Source organism: Etheostoma cragini, chromosome 13 (assembly GCF_013103735.1).
Source record: "Etheostoma cragini isolate CJK2018 chromosome 13, CSU_Ecrag_1.0, whole genome shotgun sequence".
In the NCBI taxonomy this organism is placed as follows: domain Eukaryota; kingdom Metazoa; phylum Chordata; class Actinopteri; order Perciformes; family Percidae; genus Etheostoma; species Etheostoma cragini.
Genome location: NC_048419.1, coordinates 5283005 through 5303650, shown reverse-complemented (window position 1 = coordinate 5303650; position 20646 = coordinate 5283005). Strand labels below are relative to the sequence as shown.

The 20646-nt window shown below is 40.8% G+C and overlaps 1 protein-coding gene across 4 annotated transcripts in view; it reads left to right on the top strand.

Annotated features, from left to right (window-relative positions):
* slc8a4a (solute carrier family 8 member 4a) overlaps positions 1 to 18323 on the top strand; it is a 33340-nt gene extending 15017 nt beyond the window's left edge. For 3 of the 4 annotated variants that reach the window (XM_034889199.1, XM_034889198.1, XM_034889197.1), the window contains exons 2-9: positions 193 to 268; positions 2437 to 3855; positions 4015 to 4529; positions 11768 to 11874; positions 12894 to 13012; positions 13924 to 14023; positions 15040 to 15312; positions 16958 to 17337. In XM_034889199.1, coding sequence (XP_034745090.1) covers positions 2512 to 3855; positions 4015 to 4529; positions 11768 to 11874; positions 12894 to 13012; positions 13924 to 14023; positions 15040 to 15312; positions 16958 to 17337 — 2838 coding nt within the window. In that variant the 5' untranslated portion in view covers positions 193 to 268; positions 2437 to 2511. Of the gene's footprint in view, positions 1 to 192; positions 269 to 2436; positions 3856 to 4014; positions 4530 to 11767; positions 11875 to 12893; positions 13013 to 13923; positions 14024 to 15039; positions 15313 to 16957 lie in introns of those variants that run through there. The other variant, XM_034889200.1, reaches the window with a different exon arrangement.
* The last annotated feature ends 2323 nt before the right edge of the window (positions 18324 to 20646 follow it).

Genomic DNA, 20646 nt, shown 5'->3' with positions numbered 1-20646 from the left:
AACATTTTGAATTGTCTCTAGTCTGCAACAGTGAGGCTGTATTTGTATTTCCACTCTAGTTGCTAAATGCACTGGCCCACATTTCTGGCTTCTTAAAACTCTCTAATTTGGAATCCTTTCCGGCTAGTTTTCATGGTGATTATGAAACTCTCTCTACAGTTTGTTAATTTAAGATAACCTGACTTTTTACAGAGTGATATGGAAGATAAGTTCATCTCCTGAGGCCACAACTTCCACACCGAGCTGACTCACTGATAACTGCACCCAGGTGAGTAATGCAGTTTCTCAAATATAGGAAACATTAAGTATATTCCTGCATGAGCATCTTGTTTTTTTCCACTATGCTGAGCTCTGAAGCTCACAGCTGCACGCAAACCAATTGTATATGGTGTGCCAATTTTTGCTTTGATTTCTGTTTATTGATTATGGTCTTGGCTCAGCACCAGATCTAAAGGAATTCATGGTGTCTGTTAACAGTCAGTTCGAGGCTCTGCTTACCAAACAGGAACAGGTTTGAGGATTGAATCATCATCATTTTTTATTTGGGTCAGAGGCATTTTATTTCTTTAGATTTGGATAATTTTGGAATTATTAAAAGGTTAAATTAAAAACCTATTGAAACGGAAAAGTGGCATCTTTCTGGGCTTGTCAGTGGCATACTTGTTTAAATATCAGCATTGCAAAGGAGTGTAGTTTTGTACTGGTTGAAATCCAACAGGGGGGTTGCGTCCTTAGAATCTATAAAATGTATTTGGCAAGACTCAATATTAGCAACTTATCAAAGTAAGGTGAATGCATTCAGCTTGGTAGACATGTTGACTAAAAAAATCATATATTCTTCATATATCTCTATGCTTTTTATAATAGTTGGCTTGTTTGCTACCTGATGATTTTGGAGAGGAATGCATGCCATTGAACTGTGTATGGCACCACTAGAACAGATGAAAATATGTAGACACCTTTCGTCTTTATAGTATTATAAAAAAATTTATTCCTGCATTCCCACCAGTTGAAGAGCTTGCTTTTACCATAGAAACATCACCCACTCAAAATTTGTGCAGGGTTGTGTGCCAGACAAAAGCAGTATTATATTATGTTATATTATAGAAAAGAATCCATAAAATCACACCACAGTGCTGTGGAATATTTACTTCTCTCTAAATTACATGAAGTACACACTCTTGCACTTGGTTCTTATATTATGGATTTAGGATTAATCATAAAGCTTTGCGAGCTTTAAACTCCCATAATCAGGATAATTTTTAAAACGTCTGTTGAACAAGGCTGAAAAATGTTTCGGAAACCAGAGGGTTACATTTCCCATGTGGCTGTGTTGCATCTGCTTGTTGTAGGAGTCGCTGTCCATGGTGCTGATCCTGCTGGTGTTTCGCTCACTCTGATCGGCATGTGTTGAGTTGTTGCATAACGCTGTTGCTGCCCCAACCACAATCTGTTTGTCGTTTATTTTTAAGACAACAAAAAAAAAAGACAACTTAATTTCTACATCTGCCTCACCCTGAAATGTAGCCTTGATGGGAAATGTGCACGCCTGTTATGCAGGTCAGAGTGGAGATTGCAGCTTTTATCTGCTGCATATCAATGAGAGTAGGTCAGGTGTATGTGTAGCGTTGTCAGGTCTCTTCTGCTGTAGGTATGCAACCTATTTTTGACATAAAGATGGTCTTTAAATTTTAATTAGAAAGCACCAGATGACATTTCTTGTTTTTCCCCACTCTTTGTTTACATTGATGCAGATGGTAACCCTCTGGACAACATCGATGCTTTCATCTTTAGATTTTTCACTAATGCTGTTGATCGTCATGCTGCTGCCAAGAAAAAGGATTTTAAGCTGCCGCCTGACATAGTTTAAACAGCTTATGTTAAATGACACATTTGTAGCATTAAACACTATATTAGAGTTGAGAGCCATGCATCATGTCCATGAGAGACCAGGATTGTTTTTTTCTTTGAATAATCCGATAATATATGTATCATAAAGTCTGGGATGCCTAAGAACAACTGCTTTTTCTCTTGTTATGCTGTCAGTGAAGGTTATTTTTGGAATCCCCTCAAACTTGACAATACATGGTGGACTGAATCACTTTTTCCCTCAATACTACAGGTGCAGAGGGTAACATTTTTACTGCTGCTTAGCACAGAGTGAACACATTATGTGTGTGGGAGTTTGACTAGGTAGTTCAATACCAATGACTCAATGATTAGTAGGTGCCAATGTTTCTGGCTTTCCAAACTCGGACCTACGAAACGGTTGGATCCCACATTATATGCATATCAAAGAGTATGACTGTGAGTACTCCTGCAATGTTATACTTGTAGAGGTTATATCAAGAATAGGACCCTGAATGATGAACATCTGACATAGTGAATGTGGCCACCTCCTCCTCTAAGCAAATGTCTTATTTTGCTGTCTTTCAGAGGTTTGGATAGACCTTCACATGTGACGTTGATTGACCTGCGGCAACAGAAGACTCTGAGCATTATCACGCTGCCATGTTTCTGGACAAGCGTATCCTGAATTTCACTCCGCCTTGCACACCATGTATGTTCATCTCCTTTCTGCTGGTTCTGCTCCCGGGAGTCACTCATTTCTCCCAGGGAAGCGCCAGCCATGACGATATTGGCAGCACACCAGCCAACTGCTCCGGTGAAGATAACTGCTCCGATGGGGTGGTGCTGCCCATGTGGAACCCCCAAAACCCTGCAGTTGGTGACAAGGTGGCACGCGCCATTGTTTACTTTGCAGCTCTCATATACATGTTTCTGGGCATGTCCATTATCGCAGACCGCTTCATGTCTTCTATCGAAGTCATCACCTCTCAGGAAAGGGAAATCACAATCAAGAAGCCTAACGGTGAAACGACAACGACTACTGTACGCGTCTGGAATGAGACGGTATCCAACCTGACGCTGATGGCGCTGGGCTCATCTGCACCAGAGATCCTGCTGTCTGTCATTGAAGTGGTCGGCCATGATTTTGAGGCTGGATCCCTGGGTCCCAGCACCATTGTGGGCAGCGCTGCATTCAACATGTTCATTATTATCGCTATCTGTGTCTACGTGGTGCCAGAAAATGAAACCCGCAAGGTAAAGCACCTGCGGGTATTTTTTGTCACTGCTGCCTGGAGCATCTTCGCCTATATCTGGCTGTATATCATCCTGTCTGTGGTCTCGCCAGGGGAGGTGGAGGTTTGGGAGGCCGTCCTCACCTTCCTCTTCTTCCCTGTTTGTGTGCTGCAAGCCTGGATTGCAGACCGGCGCCTGCTCTTCTACAAGTACGTCCATAAGCGTTATCGCGCTGACAAGACCCACGGCATTATCATCGAGTCAGAGGGGGATGCCATGTTCACTAAAATGGACTTGGAGATGGACGGCCAGGGTGGGAACTCCCACACTCACCCCAAAGAGGCTCTGGATGGGATGCTGGAGGGGGTGGAGGAAGGTGGAGGGATGAGTGCGGAGCAAGATCAAGAGGAAGAGGCCCGGCGGGACATGGCTCGCACTCTGAAAGACTTAAAGCAAAGGCACCCGGAGAAAGACATGGAGCAGCTGATTGAGATGGCCAACTACCAAGTGCTGGTCCAACAGCAGAAGAGCCGTGCCTTCTATCGCATTCAAGCCACACGCATGATGATCGGAGCTGGAAACATCTTGAAAAAGCACGCCGCTGACCAGGCCAGAAAGGTGGTGAGCTGCCATGAGGCCACAGGACAAGAGGAAGATCCCCACACCATCTACTTGCAGTTTGAGACATCACACTACCAGTGCTTTGAGAACTGTGGCTCACTGAAGCTGTCAGTGACCCGGCATGGGGGAGAAAGTGGCTGCACTGTGAAGGTAATAAGAAGTAATGACAAGTATTGTAAATGCTCATGGTCAATTTAAAAATAAAATGTAATAGCCTGAGGCATAACAGACGTGAATAATTCAGCATTTTATTTAAACCCAACACACTAAATACTTAATCAAGTTTCTTTGTGTGCTTGTGCCACTCAGGTGGACTACCGTACAGAGGATGCGACTGCCAACGCCGGCTCAGACTACGAGTTTGCTGAGGGTACTTTGGTCTTCAAACCCGGTGAGACAACAAAAGAGTTCACCGTTGGCGTTATTGATGATGACATTTTTGAAGAGGATGAGCATTTCTACGTCCGCCTGAGTAATCCACGTATCGTGCATCGAGCGGAGGTCTCTGTCCTGGAGCCGAGCTCCATCACCTCCAGCAACAGCACGGTGGGCCTCTCCCAGGTTCCTCCGAAGGCAGCCCTGGGCAGCGCTCACACTGCCACGGTTACCATTTATGATGATGACCACGCAGGCATTTTCACATTCGAGAGTAACTCCATGAGGGTCAGCGAGAGCATCGGCAGCATGCAGGTGAAAGTTCACCGGACGTCCGGGGCGAGGGGAAAGGTGGCAGTGCCGTATCACACCGCCGAGGGCACCGCCAAGGCAGGAGAGGACTACGAGGAGGTGTCCGGCAAGCTGGAGTTTCAGAATGATGAGACCATGTGAGTGGCAATGTTTCTTGTTTCACGTCTTGTTGCTTCTCATCACTTTATCATCACAGCCCACATGTTGGTGTATGTTAAACAGTTCTTCTAGATTACTGTAAATTATCTATTCTGGTAAAGGATAAAAGGGCTATTTTTATGAGTCATAGATACGTTGGCTCGGAGAAGTTTAGATCTTTCAGAGGGATGGTGTGGGAGGATAAGAGGATATAATTGTGAGGCAGATAATGAAACAATGTGGCTGATGTAAATTATGAAAAAAATTGGAAAGAAGAAGAAGCATAGAAGCAGTTTTCCATGAACGAATTAACACACAGCCCTTTGGGATTTCTGTGGAGGTAACTGTATATGGGAGTTCATTGTGATGCAGAGCAATGAAAACTGAAATGCAGAAAACAAAGGAAGTGTATGTTGGCGACAGAGCGGAGGAAAGAAAATCAGGCGGGTGACAGCACAGCAGCGAGGAGAGGGATGAGTGTTGAGCAACTACTGAAACAGGTGCATGTGATAAAACCTGTGGGAGAATTTTAACAGAAGAATTCATGGATGCACCAGCAGAGATGCAGATAAAAAGAGCAGGAAGGAAAAGGTAGAGAGAGATGAAGAGAGAGAGAGAGAGAGAGAGAGAGAGAGAGAGAGAGAGAGAGGTGAAAGTGTGATGTTTTCCCAGCTTTTCTCTTAAACGTTGTGTGGAAGGTTTGACTGAGTGATGAGTACTTGTGGTGTTTGTTTGACTTGTCACTTACCTGTTACCTGTGATTTGTATTTTGATTTATATAAAAAAGAATATGCTCTTAAGTGTATCAAGCTCATGTGACACACACACTCACATAATCATGATTTACAGCACACCAAAGAACCAAATAATGGAAGAAAATGTGTCAGATGAATCCGTCTGTGTGAGGAGGATTTCAGGCGTTGTGTGTAGGTGTATTGTGTAGGTTGGCTGAGTGGGAGGAAAGGCGGGTGAATACATGGTGTCAAAGGGAACGCAGACCTCCCTTTATGCCTTTTTTGTCTTGCAGTGCAGGTGAGATTTGAACATCATTCATCTGTGTATTTATCAGTTTGCCTGTGCCAATTTATTTGATGTTTGCTTGCTTTTTGTGCATTTATCTGTCTTTCTAAGAGTGAACATGTGTACGGGTAAGGATACACTGAATCCACTTTAAACCTCCATCAAAAAAAGTGCTCCAATGGGAAACTTAAAAGAGCTTCTTGAGCATTCCAAGCAATTAAAAAGAGTGAAGAGGGGTTAAAGGCGTCCCAAAAGTTCTCAACACAGCGCAGGCTGCTACAGAAGTGCGGTTAATGAGACAGTTGTGTATAACAACGTGAAATGAGAGGCTGGCAGCATGTATCTGCATTCGAATGGAAACTGAGCATTAGATAAAATCCTCACCTACTGAGCCAAGACTCATCTGACTGTAACAAGCCAACAGTGGCACAAGCATCTGCACACTTCACATTATCTGGAGTCATGCCTCTCTCCACAGTAGCCTTGCAGCAAAATAGTAGTGACTGCGGAGGGCAGGTTCCAGCAGAGCAGGACAGTTTGCAACAAGATAACCGATGAAAAGAAAAAGCTGTGCTCAGCTGCTCCTGTGCTCCTTTGAATAGCAAACAAGGACTGAGAGGGGAATGCATGAGGGTACTCTGGTCATAAGTGAAAGGTTCTGACTCAGATCTTAATCAGAATCTCCAGGTCCAGTTGGGTCAAGTCACAGCAGCTTACTTATCTTTCTGGCCAGCTGTATCTTTTGTCAGAAGGTTATGGAAAGAAATACGGCATTCATCTCTTTTTGCCACATTAAGGTATATCTATAAGCTAGTGTAGAGCCAGTCGAGTCAAAGTTCCCGTGTTAAACAGATATTCAAGGGCCTTACACATGACAACATCACATTTAGTCCCTGCCTTATGCTACTCAGATGAGTCAGACTAAATATTTTATGAGGTTGTTTAATTTGGAGCGTTCCGTCAGTCCTATTAAAAGATGCAGGTGATTTGTGTCTTTGCACAGAGGACTTTGCACATGCTCTGTGTTAAATGGAAGTCTGTGCTTCTTACTGCTCAGCAGGCAACCAAAGTTCATCCTACAAACAAAGCTGGCTTTTCTTACCCAAGTGTTTCCCTGGGTGCTCGACAGCCGCACTTCTTGCAGCTCTGTGTATGTGTTATTTGTGACAGTGTCTCTTGCTTTGTCTGTCTTTTTGTACATCTGCCTTCCCGGGTCGATATTTGAGCGCAGAGTGGAGAAAAATTGGAGGAAGACACGTTTTTAAGCTTGTGACGGGTGTGCCAAGAGGAACAGTTTCAAATCTGGGCGTAGGGTTAAATAATAATTTACCATCTAATTTCTGCACTGCAGTAAATAGATTATGATGTTCAGACCCAAACCTCGGGGCAAAAATAAACAGTCTGACATAGAGAACCATTTTACATTCTGTATTCATGGATTAGAGAAAGATCTGCGCAGGGCGTTTGATGCATGTGTGTAGCTTCCTCTTGTATCTGTTTTTGTTTGTGCCTCAAAATGTGTGGCACTACAACTACAGTTGAGGCCGAGGTGGATACGGGGGCAGTTACGCAAGCTGAAATGAAAAAGAATGTGAGGAGATCACTTCTAAAAAAGAAAATCAATACCCTGATATTCTTTATTTCTCACGCTTAATGCAGTCGGGATCAATAACTTCCTGAGCTTCCTGACCAACTTGGTTAAAAGCGGAGCAGCAGGGTCAGGGCTGGGTAATGTTTACAGTTTAAGTCTTTCTTAAATAGCATGATTCCTCTGTAGACTCGTCAAGTTAGAGAAAAAGAGTTGTTCCATTTAAGCAACACTGATATATAAGTTTTCTTTTGTAAATGCATCATATTGGATATTTCTTGTCGATATTATTAGCCTACATTTTTTGGTTTGGATCAGCAAATGATAAAAAATGAGAATGGTAAAATAGATTAAAATTAAATAAAAAACATGACAATAGAAATAAGTAAACAGAATAAAAGTGATTAAAAGAAAACATCCCATAAAGGCAAGTCAGTGTTTTAAGAAATTGGTTAAAAGAGTTCACTGTTTCTTCAAGCCTTATCTCCTCGGGAAGGTTGTCCCAAAGCCGAGGGGTCGTGATGGAAAAAGCTCGATATCCTTTAGATTTAAGCCTCAATTTTAGAAGGGCCCCACCTAAGGATCAAAGGCTGCAAAAAGGCTCATATGGGTTCAACATTTCCACTATGTAGCTTGGGGCAAGATGTGCTTGTGACGTGATCAGTAAACTCTAAAAATCAATTTTAAATCAATCAGGGAGCCAATGGAGAGAAGCCAGAATTAGGGTGATGTGATGTCTTGTTGGAGGCGGGGGAGTAACTTTTGCTTAATGCCAGACAGGAGGGAGTTACAGCAGTTAAGTCCAGAGAAGATGAATGCGTGTGTCAGTGTCAGCGCATTAGTTTAATTCTGAAGATGGCATATCATTATCACTATCAAAAAAACCTTTTGTTTTCCATATAAATATCCTGTACAAAAAAACCTAACAACACATTAGAGTAGAGACAAAATAATGTTCATATTTTATTCACTAGATATGAGAAACATGTTTCGTCATTTGTTTGATTTCGCATTCAGCTACATTAAAGTCTCTCTGGAGTTCCAGTAGATTGCTCATAGACACTTCAGCATAGCAGAGACATGCTGAAACATTGGTTTAATCCATGATTCTTCAGCTGAACGACAGTGGCCCATTCAGTCATTGGTATTTGACATACTGTCATGCATTTATGTATTTTCCCTACTGGCTTCCTTTTTGTCAGGCTCTCCGGAGGGCTGGAGCCTATCCCAACATGCAGAGTGCAGAAAGCAAAGATAGTCTCCCAGGGTGAACACTGAGGCATACAATCACTCATACCTAATACCTGTAGGCAGTCCAAAGTCTCCAGTCCTCATCACTTACTGTATATTTCTTTTGGCTGTGGGAGGAAACTGGAGCATCCTTACCAAACGCAGAATGTGGAGGAGAAGGAAACTCCAAATAAAAAGAGTCACACAGCTTCATGCTCCTTCTTTTACAGATGGCAGTCTCAACTGCAGAGCCTTAACACACTTGGGCCTCAGCTGAATTCCCTCTGCAGAGCCTTAATTTAACAGTATCATACATCTAATTAACGTACAGACAAAACATACACTTTTTACTGTCTAATTGGCTATCAGAAAATGTGGAAAAAATACTAATTAAACCCAAGCTACACTGGAGCGCACTGGTATCTCTCCTGGTTTAGCACGCGCCCCACGTACCAAGGCTCAGTCCTTACAGCAGTGGCCAGGGTTCAAGTTAGACCTGTAGCCCTTTGCTGCGTGTCATTCCCCGTCTCTCTCATTTACTGTATAAAATAAAGGGCGAAAGGAATCTTACAGTTTTATTGATTTGATAAAGCCAGACTTACTTACCATTCACTAGAGATTATGGTTGTTTTGGGTTAAACAGAGATCAATTTCCACAGCACAGAAAATACAGTCCTGACGTCCTTCACATTTGTGTGTGACAGATGCAATAGTAGGGTTTGTTACCCACTATGGCTTCTCAGAAACTATTCCAGGAATGGAGACGATGATGAACTGTGAAATGTGGTATGCAGTAAGGGCTTTATACTGTCTTGATAAAATCCAACTGTGCCTGTAATACAATTTTTTATTGACCTACAGTGACAAAGGGCTCAGAAAGCAGAAGTGAATGATGCTATTTTTCTTGATTCTTACACTGACCGTTTCAAACTCTGAGGCAGACAGTTGGACAGCAACCCTTGTGAATTTATCATCAATTTCAAAGGATAGAAAGATATTCTTTGGAACTTGCTGAGATGCCAAGTTGCGGTTTTACAGGGAGTTACGTTTTGGACTAATTACATAGAAGTCACTGTTTAAAGTCTTAATGCTAAGCTAAGATAACAATCTGCAGCTCTAGCTTTATATTCAAGGTTCAGACATGAAAGGAGTATGGATCTTCTTATCTCTCAACAAGACAGCAAATGTCTCATAAGGTTGAATCTTTCCTCCAAACCATTTTACATGATATAGGTAATTTATTCCTACCCTTTAATACAACCCATACGAGCATTTCAAGCGCCCTAGCGGTGGCAGGAAAAACGACCCACAGGAGCGTTTTCCATCCTCATACATTAACACACCGGTTGCGGTTTTAAACACGCCATCAACGTTGTAAAACAGTTGCAGATTCGTTACGTTTCCGCACAAACTTTGTTGAGTTTAGACAAAGATTGTGGTTTTGGTTAAAATCAATTTGTTTGTTCCCTTCCAAAGATATTGCCATTAACTAGATTTTTTTAAGCTTGACGGAAATGTGTAACTAGAAATGAAGTAACGTCTGATTTAAACCCAAACCATGACCTTTTTTTTTTTTTAAGTATTTTTGGTGCTGAACTGTCTTTGAGTTCACGGTGAAGTTTGACGAGAAGAGGAAAAAGGAAGACCAAACAATGCTGAAAGATAAAAAAAAGATGCATTCTGAGATGGAAAGAGAGCTTTAGGAGAAAAGGGAAAAGAAAATAAAGACTGAAAGACAGAGAGAAAAAAATCTCGGCAGATAATTTTTTGTTAAAGAATGCACAGCAGAGAATTCAATTTTTAAGATATTAAAATCTTTAAAAATGCAACAAATTGTCACCGTTACATTCTCTGGTTTATTATGAAACACTCCTGTGGGTCACGACCTATATTGTCTTGACCCACGACAGGCTGGATTGTTAATTCTACAGTGTTTAACTTCTACCTACACCATATTAAAAACACATGCTAACACAATGCATGGGATTTGTTGACTCATAACTTACTTGAGTTTTTCTTCATACTTCTGTTATTCCATTGAACCAGCATGTTTTTTTTGGTAGTACTTAGGGTTTAACCAGCTAAAAAACAAACTGACTTGAAAGACTTATTCATAAAACTACTTTCACCTCAGTCTTGTTTTCTAATCTTTAAATCAGTCAGTTTTGTTCATCTTTTGTGTAATTATTGCCCACCTTTTGTCTGAAATGCAACAAAGAGCATTAGACTCTCGAGATTTAAATTTCCACCTCAACCAATCAGCCTAATGCAGTATTTGAATCTACTCCCTGCTGCTTTTTGACAGCCTTTTTTTATTTATGGCTTGTATTTTCGTCAGAAAACTGTAAAATGTAAATGTTTGTCTGATCCCTGCCAGTTTATCCTGCGCACTTCATACCCTAAAGCAGGACCAACAGTAATACTTTGAGCACAATTGTGATGTAATACCAAAATAGCAGCTGCGTGAATCCGTAGCAACTGAATCACCACCTAAACTTCCTGTGTCCCTTTACATATCCCACTTGAAACAACATCTTGTTTAAAAGATAAACTTCCATTGTTAGGACTCTAGGCTATACTGCGATTCCCTTTGCTCCCACTGGCATGACTTTCCTTGACATAAAACAGCCGATGACGTATCGTTCATCTTTAAAATAAACTTCTTTATTTCTGTAAGCAAAAAAGCTCTTCCAGCGCGTTGTTGAATCCTGAGTGTACATGAGTAGACAGAAATAGACAGCCGCCCACATATCATTAGGGAGATGGAGGGAGAGCGAGAGAACGGCTCACTGTGACAGTGTAGGAGACTGAAGCTGGCTGAGGCAAAGATGTCGGTCACAGTTTGACACCACATCCTCACGTGTTTTCGTAGCAGTCAGATTTAACAGAGCGAGCTGCATTTCTACATATGTCATATGAGTTTGCTTAAACCTGCATGGATCCCTAGATAGGTGGTGCTTAATTTCCACTGAGAACAAGATAATGTTTTAATTTCTTATAACTTAGAAGTACGTGGGAGGGGTGTGGGCTATCTCACTTCATTCCTCTTGTGCTCTAATGGCATTAATGGTGTAGATGGAGTCCGCCCTCTTGTGGGGTGTTGGGAAATTATTATTAATTCATGTTGTTCTGTATATTGGCTAATTTGTTAACAAAATTTTGAGCTTCCATCTTCTTATCTAACATCTCTGTTTCATGATTCACTGTGTGGGAGGTTTACCTCTTAGCTAAAGGTTTGGGCTTAGCATAAAAAAACCAGAGATCAGTTTTGTATGGAATTTAGTTAAAATGCATACTTTAGGTTAAAACATATTGGCAGCTCCTGTCATTTCCTAAATAATGTAAATTTATTAATGCATTCATCTTCCTGTCCTTGTTTCTTGACCCCTCTGCTTTCAGGAAGCTGCTGAATGTGAAGGTGATCGATGACGAGGAGTACGAGAAGAACAAGACGTTCACGATTGTGTTGGAAGAGCCCATACTGCTGGATGTGGGACAGAGACACGGTGAGCTGAGGACACAGCCGCGTGTTACAGCAGCGGAGGGATCTTCCTCATTATTTATAGCTTGAAATACATTTTACGTTGCATACATTGTCATTTATATTTTATCAAAATTCTTGGGTATGAGCAGTTTATATTCCTCAGTAGAAGTCCCTTTGTTGCATTTTTCTGAACGTTATGCTGGAGCACTCGTGGTTTAATCGTTGCACTTTAAAATAACTTGTTTAAGGAGTTACATCAGGCTTACATCTGAAAGGGACAATGGAGTTATTCATAATTTGTGCATTTTTTGACATACACACCACTGCTTGACTAAGGGAGGGGTGTCTGCCTCTTCTTTGGGGCCCCCATGTTCAAAACAAATGCAGGAAAGATGCCCTTTTATATGTCCTTATGATAGATCAAACGCAATAAAGTGCCCTCTAGGGTGGCTTTAAAATTGATAATATGGGATGCAGTGCATTATAGGCTGCCTTACATTCTCCGCACTGTTGCCCCACCACATACAGCTGGTGCTCTTTATTTTTTGACCCCTGCTCCTCAGACAGCCTGAGTCTGCCACTAGCACTGAAATGTACTGTAATGACAATACTGCAAAAGAAAATAGAAACTTAATTGATTCCATTTTTGGCAATTTGTTATTTTAATATTACGCAACTTTGTGTGGGGTTTTGCAATAAATTTGATTATTGATTTTATAACAAGCATGCTCATACCCACCACAAGATCTCCAAATACTTAAGTCAACATTGTCACAGTGACAAAATAATCTAACTCACTTAGGTCATGCAAGACTGCTTAGACGCATGCAAACAAAAAGAATGAATTGAATTCAACAAGTACGATGTTTGTGTCCCGTACATAGCAAAACTTTTACCCTAAAACCTATGTAACCTTTTATATGCTTAATTCTCATGTAAACAGTATCCATGGAATACTGGGTTTCAATATCCGGAGATGCAGTGTCTTAGTTTGTAGCAATGTGGGAAATACTGGCTGATACACACCTCCCTCTGCTGCAGGAGACACCAACGATAACAAGACAGCAGTGGGACCGGAAGACGTGTCAAAGATGGGGTGCCCCTGTCTGGGTGAGCACACCAAGCTGGAGGTGGTAATTGAGGAGTCCTATGAATTCAAGGTAACTCCAAATAAGCAGCTTTTCACATCAGAGCCCCAGTCTATCACCTATCCCACTGATGGTCACATATTTTGGAACCTCTCACAAGCTGCTATGGGTGGATGAATGCAAACATTTAATTTGTTCTTACAAGATTTACCTGCTCTCTTTCTACCAATCACAGCAGTTCTTTGGACTTCAGAGAGGATGTCACAACCTTCAAATCCTTAAACTAATTTATAGACACTATGGGAGTTCATGAACAAACCAAACAGCACGTCATTGAAGAATAATTCTCTATTCATTGTCCTGACTTAAAACTCAAAAAAACATTGGCGCCTACATTTTCCACAATGCAACTTGAGAGTGTCTTCATCCACATTAGACCCTTCCTGCCTGGCAACGTCTGTCATATTCCACACCACCTGTTTGTGTTGACCATTTTATAAGTTTTCAGTTAAAATTGTGTACTCAAACTGAGATAACCCTTATGACATCACTACGCTACCATCCAGGTTAATTTCTCAGACGTAAAAACTTGTGTGTAGTAATCTTCTTGAAAGGTAAACAGATCTTTATGAATAAATTAACAATGTACCCCTTAATGCTGTAACACGATATAGCACTAAACACTCCGGGGCTCCGGTGTGATGTGCTGATACTAATGGCTCTACTTTCTGCACTGGTGTAAAGCAGCTTAATGCTCCCAACGTGCTTTTTTCCTGAGGGATTGTGGGTTTTTGTGCTCCCCTGCATCTGTTTTGGTGACTAACTGTGCACCACAGTAGGTAGAGTGACACAGTCAATGCATGTTAATTCACCACATTGGCATCCCTAGTCTCATATGACATATATGTTTTAAGATGTTGATACTGTACATCACGAACTTATCCTTTTGCTTTTGCTTTCTTTGTCCTCGTGGCTGTCTGCAGAGCACAGTGGACAAGCTGATCAAGAAGACAAACCTGGCCCTGGTGGTGGGGAGCAGCAGCTGGAGGGAGCAGTTTGTTAGTGCTGTCACTGTCAGCGCAGGTGAGTCGTAACGTCGTAAAACGTCTCATCTGTTCATCCCTCTGAGACCAAACCTGTGGAAGATTAAGTCTGCAGGCTGGATCTGGCCCACCAGCTGCTTCTCACCGGCATCACTGTTGTGCTGTTGTTGCTTTATTAGATACTTCTTTAATAAAATCTCAAATGCTCCAGTTTGACACCGGCTGCATTTAAAAAACAAAAAGCCTAATTAAATAGATAGCGAATGAAAGAGCTTACACGAACCTAGTTTAATATATTTTGGCAATTTCGTGCTTTTTTGCTGCTCCCTTTTAACCCAGACAGTTTATTAAAAATGCATGATGTGATGAATTCCTTATGTGGCTCACTACAAAAATTAAACTGGCCAGCTCTGCCTGGACAATTGGCTCTGAAGAATTGTACATGTGTGTGGAATGGTGAACCCTTTTTATGTTGCCCTTTAAAAAGCTATTCACTTGGCTTTTTGAACCTTTTAGATCTGCACTAGTGCACAAAGCATTTGGGATAAAAGCCGATTTACACACCAGTGATGTGTCATTCGGTTAAAACGCTCTCTTCTCTCAGTTTCCCTCTCTGAGTGAGGTCACTCAGATTTTCATGCAAATAGAAATAGAGAGTGGGCTTCCTGCGTATAAGTATGTCTCAATCATTGAGTCACAGCTATATTGAGATTGAATGTAATGATATCCAAAGGTTAGCTCCCACACATGCGTTAAATGGCTTAAATATGATTGGGTATTTGTATTGTCTTCTGAAATTTTGCTGTCAGACATGTTATCTAAGTCTGATTAAAGCATGAAACAAGAACTATGTTTACTGTTTCATGATTTAATATCGATTTATGAACTGAGATGTGATGTCCCAGCTGGATCCAATGCTCCTTGACATCTAATTCTCTGGTCTGATTCAGTGTTGTATGCTGCAGGATGTGGTCTTCAGATAAACAGAAAAGGCAGACGCAGCAAGTCTTTGCACACATTTTGCAGGACTTAATGCATGTATTCTGTCTCTGCCAGGTGACGATGACGAGGAAGAGAGCGGGGAGGAACGCTTGCCATCCTGCTTTGATTACATCATGCACTTTCTGACAGTTTTCTGGAAAGTCCTCTTCGCTTTTGTCCCACCCACTGAGTACTGGAACGGCTGGGCCTGTTTCTTCGTGTCCATTTCCCTCATCGGCGCTCTGACAGCTGTGACCGGGGACTTAGCCTCTCACTTTGGCTGCACCGTCGGTCTCAAAGACTCGGTCACCGCTGTGGTGTTCGTGGCCCTAGGCACCTCTGTTCCAGGTAGGCGTCTGTGGTGTCTATCAGCTCTAACAGCAGACGTGTCCTGGGTTTCTGGGTTTGTGCGTGCAGTAGACGCAGCTCCTAGAGAAGACTTGTGTAACCTCTGCCTCCACCTGTGCTGTCTGAGTAATTTTCTCGTGAGCTCCTTTCTTGATCGTTAACAAGCTGTAAACAAAGAAAAAGACTGGTTCACTTGTTATACTCGGTGTGCTGCATAATCGTATTCCCCCTTCACTATGTCCTAAACACTGCCACAGAGAAGCACAAATGAGAATAGGAAAATTAGACTTTGACAAGTCACTAAGCTCAGTAAGCCCCACACACTCCTTTAAGTTGGCAGATCCTGGGAATCTCCCTACAAGAATGAGTTAGAAGGCAATTATCAGGTGGTGGCAGTATGAGCCTAGGTCATACGTTCATTTTGGTGGGCAGAGACTTTTAGATACATTTTCTTTTTACATTTGTAGTAATTTACTTTCCTATACTAATGCATACCTGAGCTTGGTGCCTAGACTGGCTTTAAATCATAATTATATTCCAGTTTAATGTGGAAAGGTCGTTCAAAGAGCATTGTTGTACATTGAGAGCTTTGTAAGTAGTAACTAATGGCTTTATTAGTGGTTAATAAATCATTTACTAATGCTCTATAGATCAGTCAGAAGCCATTTGTAGTAGCTGCTGGGTGGCCATGTCTAAAAAAAAAAAAATCCCTCTCACTGATTAACATGTTATATCTTGTTTATATATCAACACATCAACCAAAGTCTGAAAACGACAATTTATTTTGAGTCATCACTGGTGGCATGCTGATTGGGCCACCATACAAGAAACCAAACAATCTTTTTCATCTACCTATCTAGTTCTATTATATCAGAAGCTAACACCATCTAAGCTACGCTGACCAGGTGCTGCATGTATATTCATATTCAACAGACAGATACAAGAGTTTTAATCTTCCCGTGAAACTCTTTTGTATTAAAATTTGCCGCTGCAGACTAGGTGGGTTATTGTAAAAACTCTTTTTCTGGACTTATTAACGTTTCAAGCTGCAGACTTGACAGCTTATTAAAAAGTAAATTAGCTATAAGTAAAGATCATCCATATTTAATAGCATTATTACTGCTTAGAAAAGACGCCAGGCAAAGGAATTCTCAACCTAAAACATTTTCTCTTCTTTATGGTCTCTAACTTGTCTATAAAGATAAACAAATTATTTATTAATCATTATTAAAGCCATAGTGGGCAGTTAGGGGTTAAGACACCAATCATGAACTGCAACATTCCTGCTTTGGATCAGTTTCGGGGTCTCTGTTGCCCATTTCTCTCTACTACCGTATCTAATAAAGGCATCTAAAGGGTACCTTAATATAAATTATTTTTACCATGAAAAAAACTTTTAAGCACCATATCTCTTGTCTTTTTTATTTTTTTATTTTATGACGCCCCTTGAATGACTTTTTGAAGTTGATTACATTTCATATTACATAAAGTAAAATACCTGTAATTGTAGTCCAGGTGGTTGTTGGGGTAAAGGGGGGCCCCTGTCACAGTCACCCCTGATGTCCATCAGTAGCTGATTTGCACAAATTCACCTGTTTTAAATTGTTTTCATTATGCTTAATTCATATTTCTCCTTCTCGTATAGATACATTTGCGAGTAAAGTGGCAGCAATCCAGGACCAATACGCTGACGCCTCCATCGGCAACGTGACGGGCAGCAACGCAGTTAATGTATTCCTGGGCATCGGGGTGGCGTGGACCATCGCGTCCATTTACTGGAAGACCAAAGGCCAGGTGTTCAAGGTGAACCCGGGCTCCCTTGCCTTTTCCGTCACCGTCTTCACCATCATGGCGCTGGTGTGTGTGATGGTGCTGCTCTACCGCCGGCGTCCAAGTGTGGCAGGTGGAGAGCTCGGGGGCCCACGGACACCCAAGCTCCTCACCTTCTTCATGTTCCTCTCCCTCTGGTTCCTCTACATCCTGTTGTCCTCCCTGGAGGCTTACTGCCATTTGCCTGGCTTCTGAGACAGAGGGCGACACACAGACACAGCTCCTCTCCTTGTTTTTACAGTGTACTGAATGTGTTTTTTCTCAGTTTTTGTCTATTTTCACAAAGGTTTATAACTATTTGTATCATTAGTTATTATTGATAATGCGCAATATTTGATTGACTTTGAATCTTTGGACTTCGGAACTTCGCTTCCACCCACTACGGTGTGAAGTTTAGCTTTAGACACTGACATTAACCCTCTTATTAACTTGTTATACTTTTTTTGAAACGGTATGTTCCACTGGACACTTATCCATTCACGGCTATCAGCATAAATCACATCAAACCTTCTGTCAATGGAAATGTAAAACTTCTGGCAACGTGTCCTCTCACTGTGTGGACAATTATTTGAATGTTTAAGTGTTAAGAAAACAAGATTAAAGCAGTATTGTGAAAGGGTGTTTAAATGTGGAAAATTAAAAAGATCTTGCAAAGAAAGACATTACTGAGACTAAGTGACATATTTGTGTGTTGATATTTACTACTCAATCTATACATTAATTATTCATTGTATATCATGTAAAAGATGAACATTGTGTGTGGGAGTTTTGTGAAAGAGTAGGTGTGTTTATTTTTGCATGTTATCATAGTAAACGTTTCTTGGTGATCTATTTTGAAGTAGACCTACTGTACGTTATATTTCTGACATGGCTGTTGACGTGTTGATGTGTTTTCTGTACATGTGACTCACAGCTGTATCATAATCTTTTCTGCCTGGCCCCCCCTTACGCACAAAGTTTTCTCAATCAATCTCATGTCCGCCAGGGTTAAAAATGCCTTTTTTACAACATAAGTCAACCTGGAGCAGAGTGCACGCTTTAAATTGTAATATGAAGTGTTAATTCAGTAAGAAAAGTTAGGATTTTTGAGTGGTGTGTGTGATGTGTGTGTTTGAATGTGTGCACATCTGCTCTCCAGCACAAATTGACGAAAGGCATTGCACTATTTTGCCACTGACTCCACAAATGGCACGAGTGTCTGTGTCAATAAAAGTGCAGTCTGAGTACAGAAAGGAGAGGGACACCAGTTTTCTTATCTCTCCTGCTGACGGGAACATTTTTCAACGTTACTTTTAGACAAAGCACATCAGAGAGCAAAGGGTCACTTTCCAGTGAGACTCTTTTTGGAAGAGTTATTAGGTCTTAATCATAGCACAATTGCCAAAAAGATTCATCATCTGGGATGAAAAATGTCCTAAAAGAGAAGACTTACAGTATTTCCTGAGTGTCTCCTTGTGTCACACTGCAGCTGATATTGAAGTTTGTTTTTTATTTAACCTTGAGTCTATAGAGCCATATTTATTGTAACAGTATTACAGTAGAGGTATTTATATGATCAATTTTAATTTTATTGATATGCACGTTTAATGTACAAAAAGTGGAAATAAATGTTGTTCATTTATGATGATGTAAGATGCCTTGTTGTCTTAATTCCACATTTGGATCAAAGAGTACTCTCCCAGTATTTTAAAATGATGTCTGTGCAAGCACAAAAGCACATATTTAGGTAGGTGTAGGGTTTATTAGAATAAAATAATTATTTCGTTGAAGTGACGCATTACAAACCTAGCTGAACAGTAATAACTGACAGTTTTTTTCTGACAATATACTGCAGCCCTATGCAAACATTTTACAGCCTTATTAATCACCAGAGTCAAAACGACACTTTGTAATGACAGTGGTGGAAGATCCTGATAGATACTATGCAATGACATTTTTATCACGTTTTTCAACATACAGCACTTTACTATGACTTTTTCAACATACTGTTCTATGACTTTTTATCACTTTTTTAACTATACTGTGACATATTTATGAAAACAAAGTTCGTCAGATTAATTCAATTTCAATTTTATTTATGTAGCACTACATCCCAACAACAGTTATCTCTTTGCGCTTTCCATAAAGAGCAGGTCTAGACCTTACTCTGTAATGTTATTTACAGAAACTAAACAATTCACCAAGAGCAAGAACTAGGTGACACAGGTAAGGAAAAGCTTCCTTTAAGAGGTAGAAACCTTGAGCAGAATCATGGCTCAGGGTGGGGGGGGCAACTGCCTCGACCGGTTGGGGGTGAGAGAAGGAGACAGAGAGAGAGAGAAAGAGAGAGAGAGAAACACACACACAGACATGGAGAATTGTAGCAGAAGGTGTTGAGCAGGAACACGGAGGCAGCAGGTGACTCCAACCACAGATCCAGAGACAGAAACACCTGCAGGAAGCAACAGGAGGAGATAGGAGAGTGGCGAGAGAACACAAGACTCCTGGAAAGGGAAGAAGTTGAGTTAGTAACATGCATTAATGGGATGAGAATGCATACAGATGGAGAGGAGGAGGAAGAGTAAGGTGTGCTCAGTGCATCATGGGAAGTCCTAGCGGTCTAGGCCCATAGCAGCATAACTAAGGGATGGTTCAGGACTCTCCTGAGCCAGCCCTAAGTATAAGCTTTATCAAAGAGGAACGTCTTAAGCCTACTCTTAAATGTGGAGACAGTGTCTGCCTCCTGAACCCAAACTGGAACCTGGTTCTACAGGAGAGGAGCCTGATAGCTGAGATTAGGTATTTTAGGGTTATAAGAGTATGATTGGGAAACAGAATGAAGCAGTTTTGATGTCCAAAAGAAACAAAGTGAAATGGACAAATGTGCCAAAATCTGTCAGGTCATCTAGTTCAGGATGATAACAGAATGCTATGAACACTGTACTATGACTTTTTATCATTTTCAACATGCTATGACTGTTTATAACTTTTTTTGACATATACTATGATTATTTTTTTTATTTTTGTACATATTATACTATGACTTTTAATCTTTTTTTGTAAATACCATACTATGGCTTTTATATCACTTTTTGAGACATACCATAGTATGAGTTTGTTCAACACATGCTAAAACTTTTTATGACTTGTTTTGCCATTCTATACAACAAACTTTTACACATACTGTGCTATGAATTTATCCATCACTTTTTTCGGCATGAGACTTTTTATAACTTTTTTTTCAACATAATATACTATGACTTTTTCCGACATACCGTACGACAACCTTTTAATCACTTTTTTTGACATAGTGTACAATATTTGTTTTAAACTTTTGTTGACAAAAGCTATTGTTGACATATACTATGACCTTTTATCCCTTTTTTGACATTCTATACTGTGACTTTTCCAACAAACTATTCTATGACTTTTTATCACTTTTTATTAACATGCTACACTATGACTTTTTAATCATTTTTCACATAACATACTATGACTTTTTCATCACTTTTTGACATACTATAC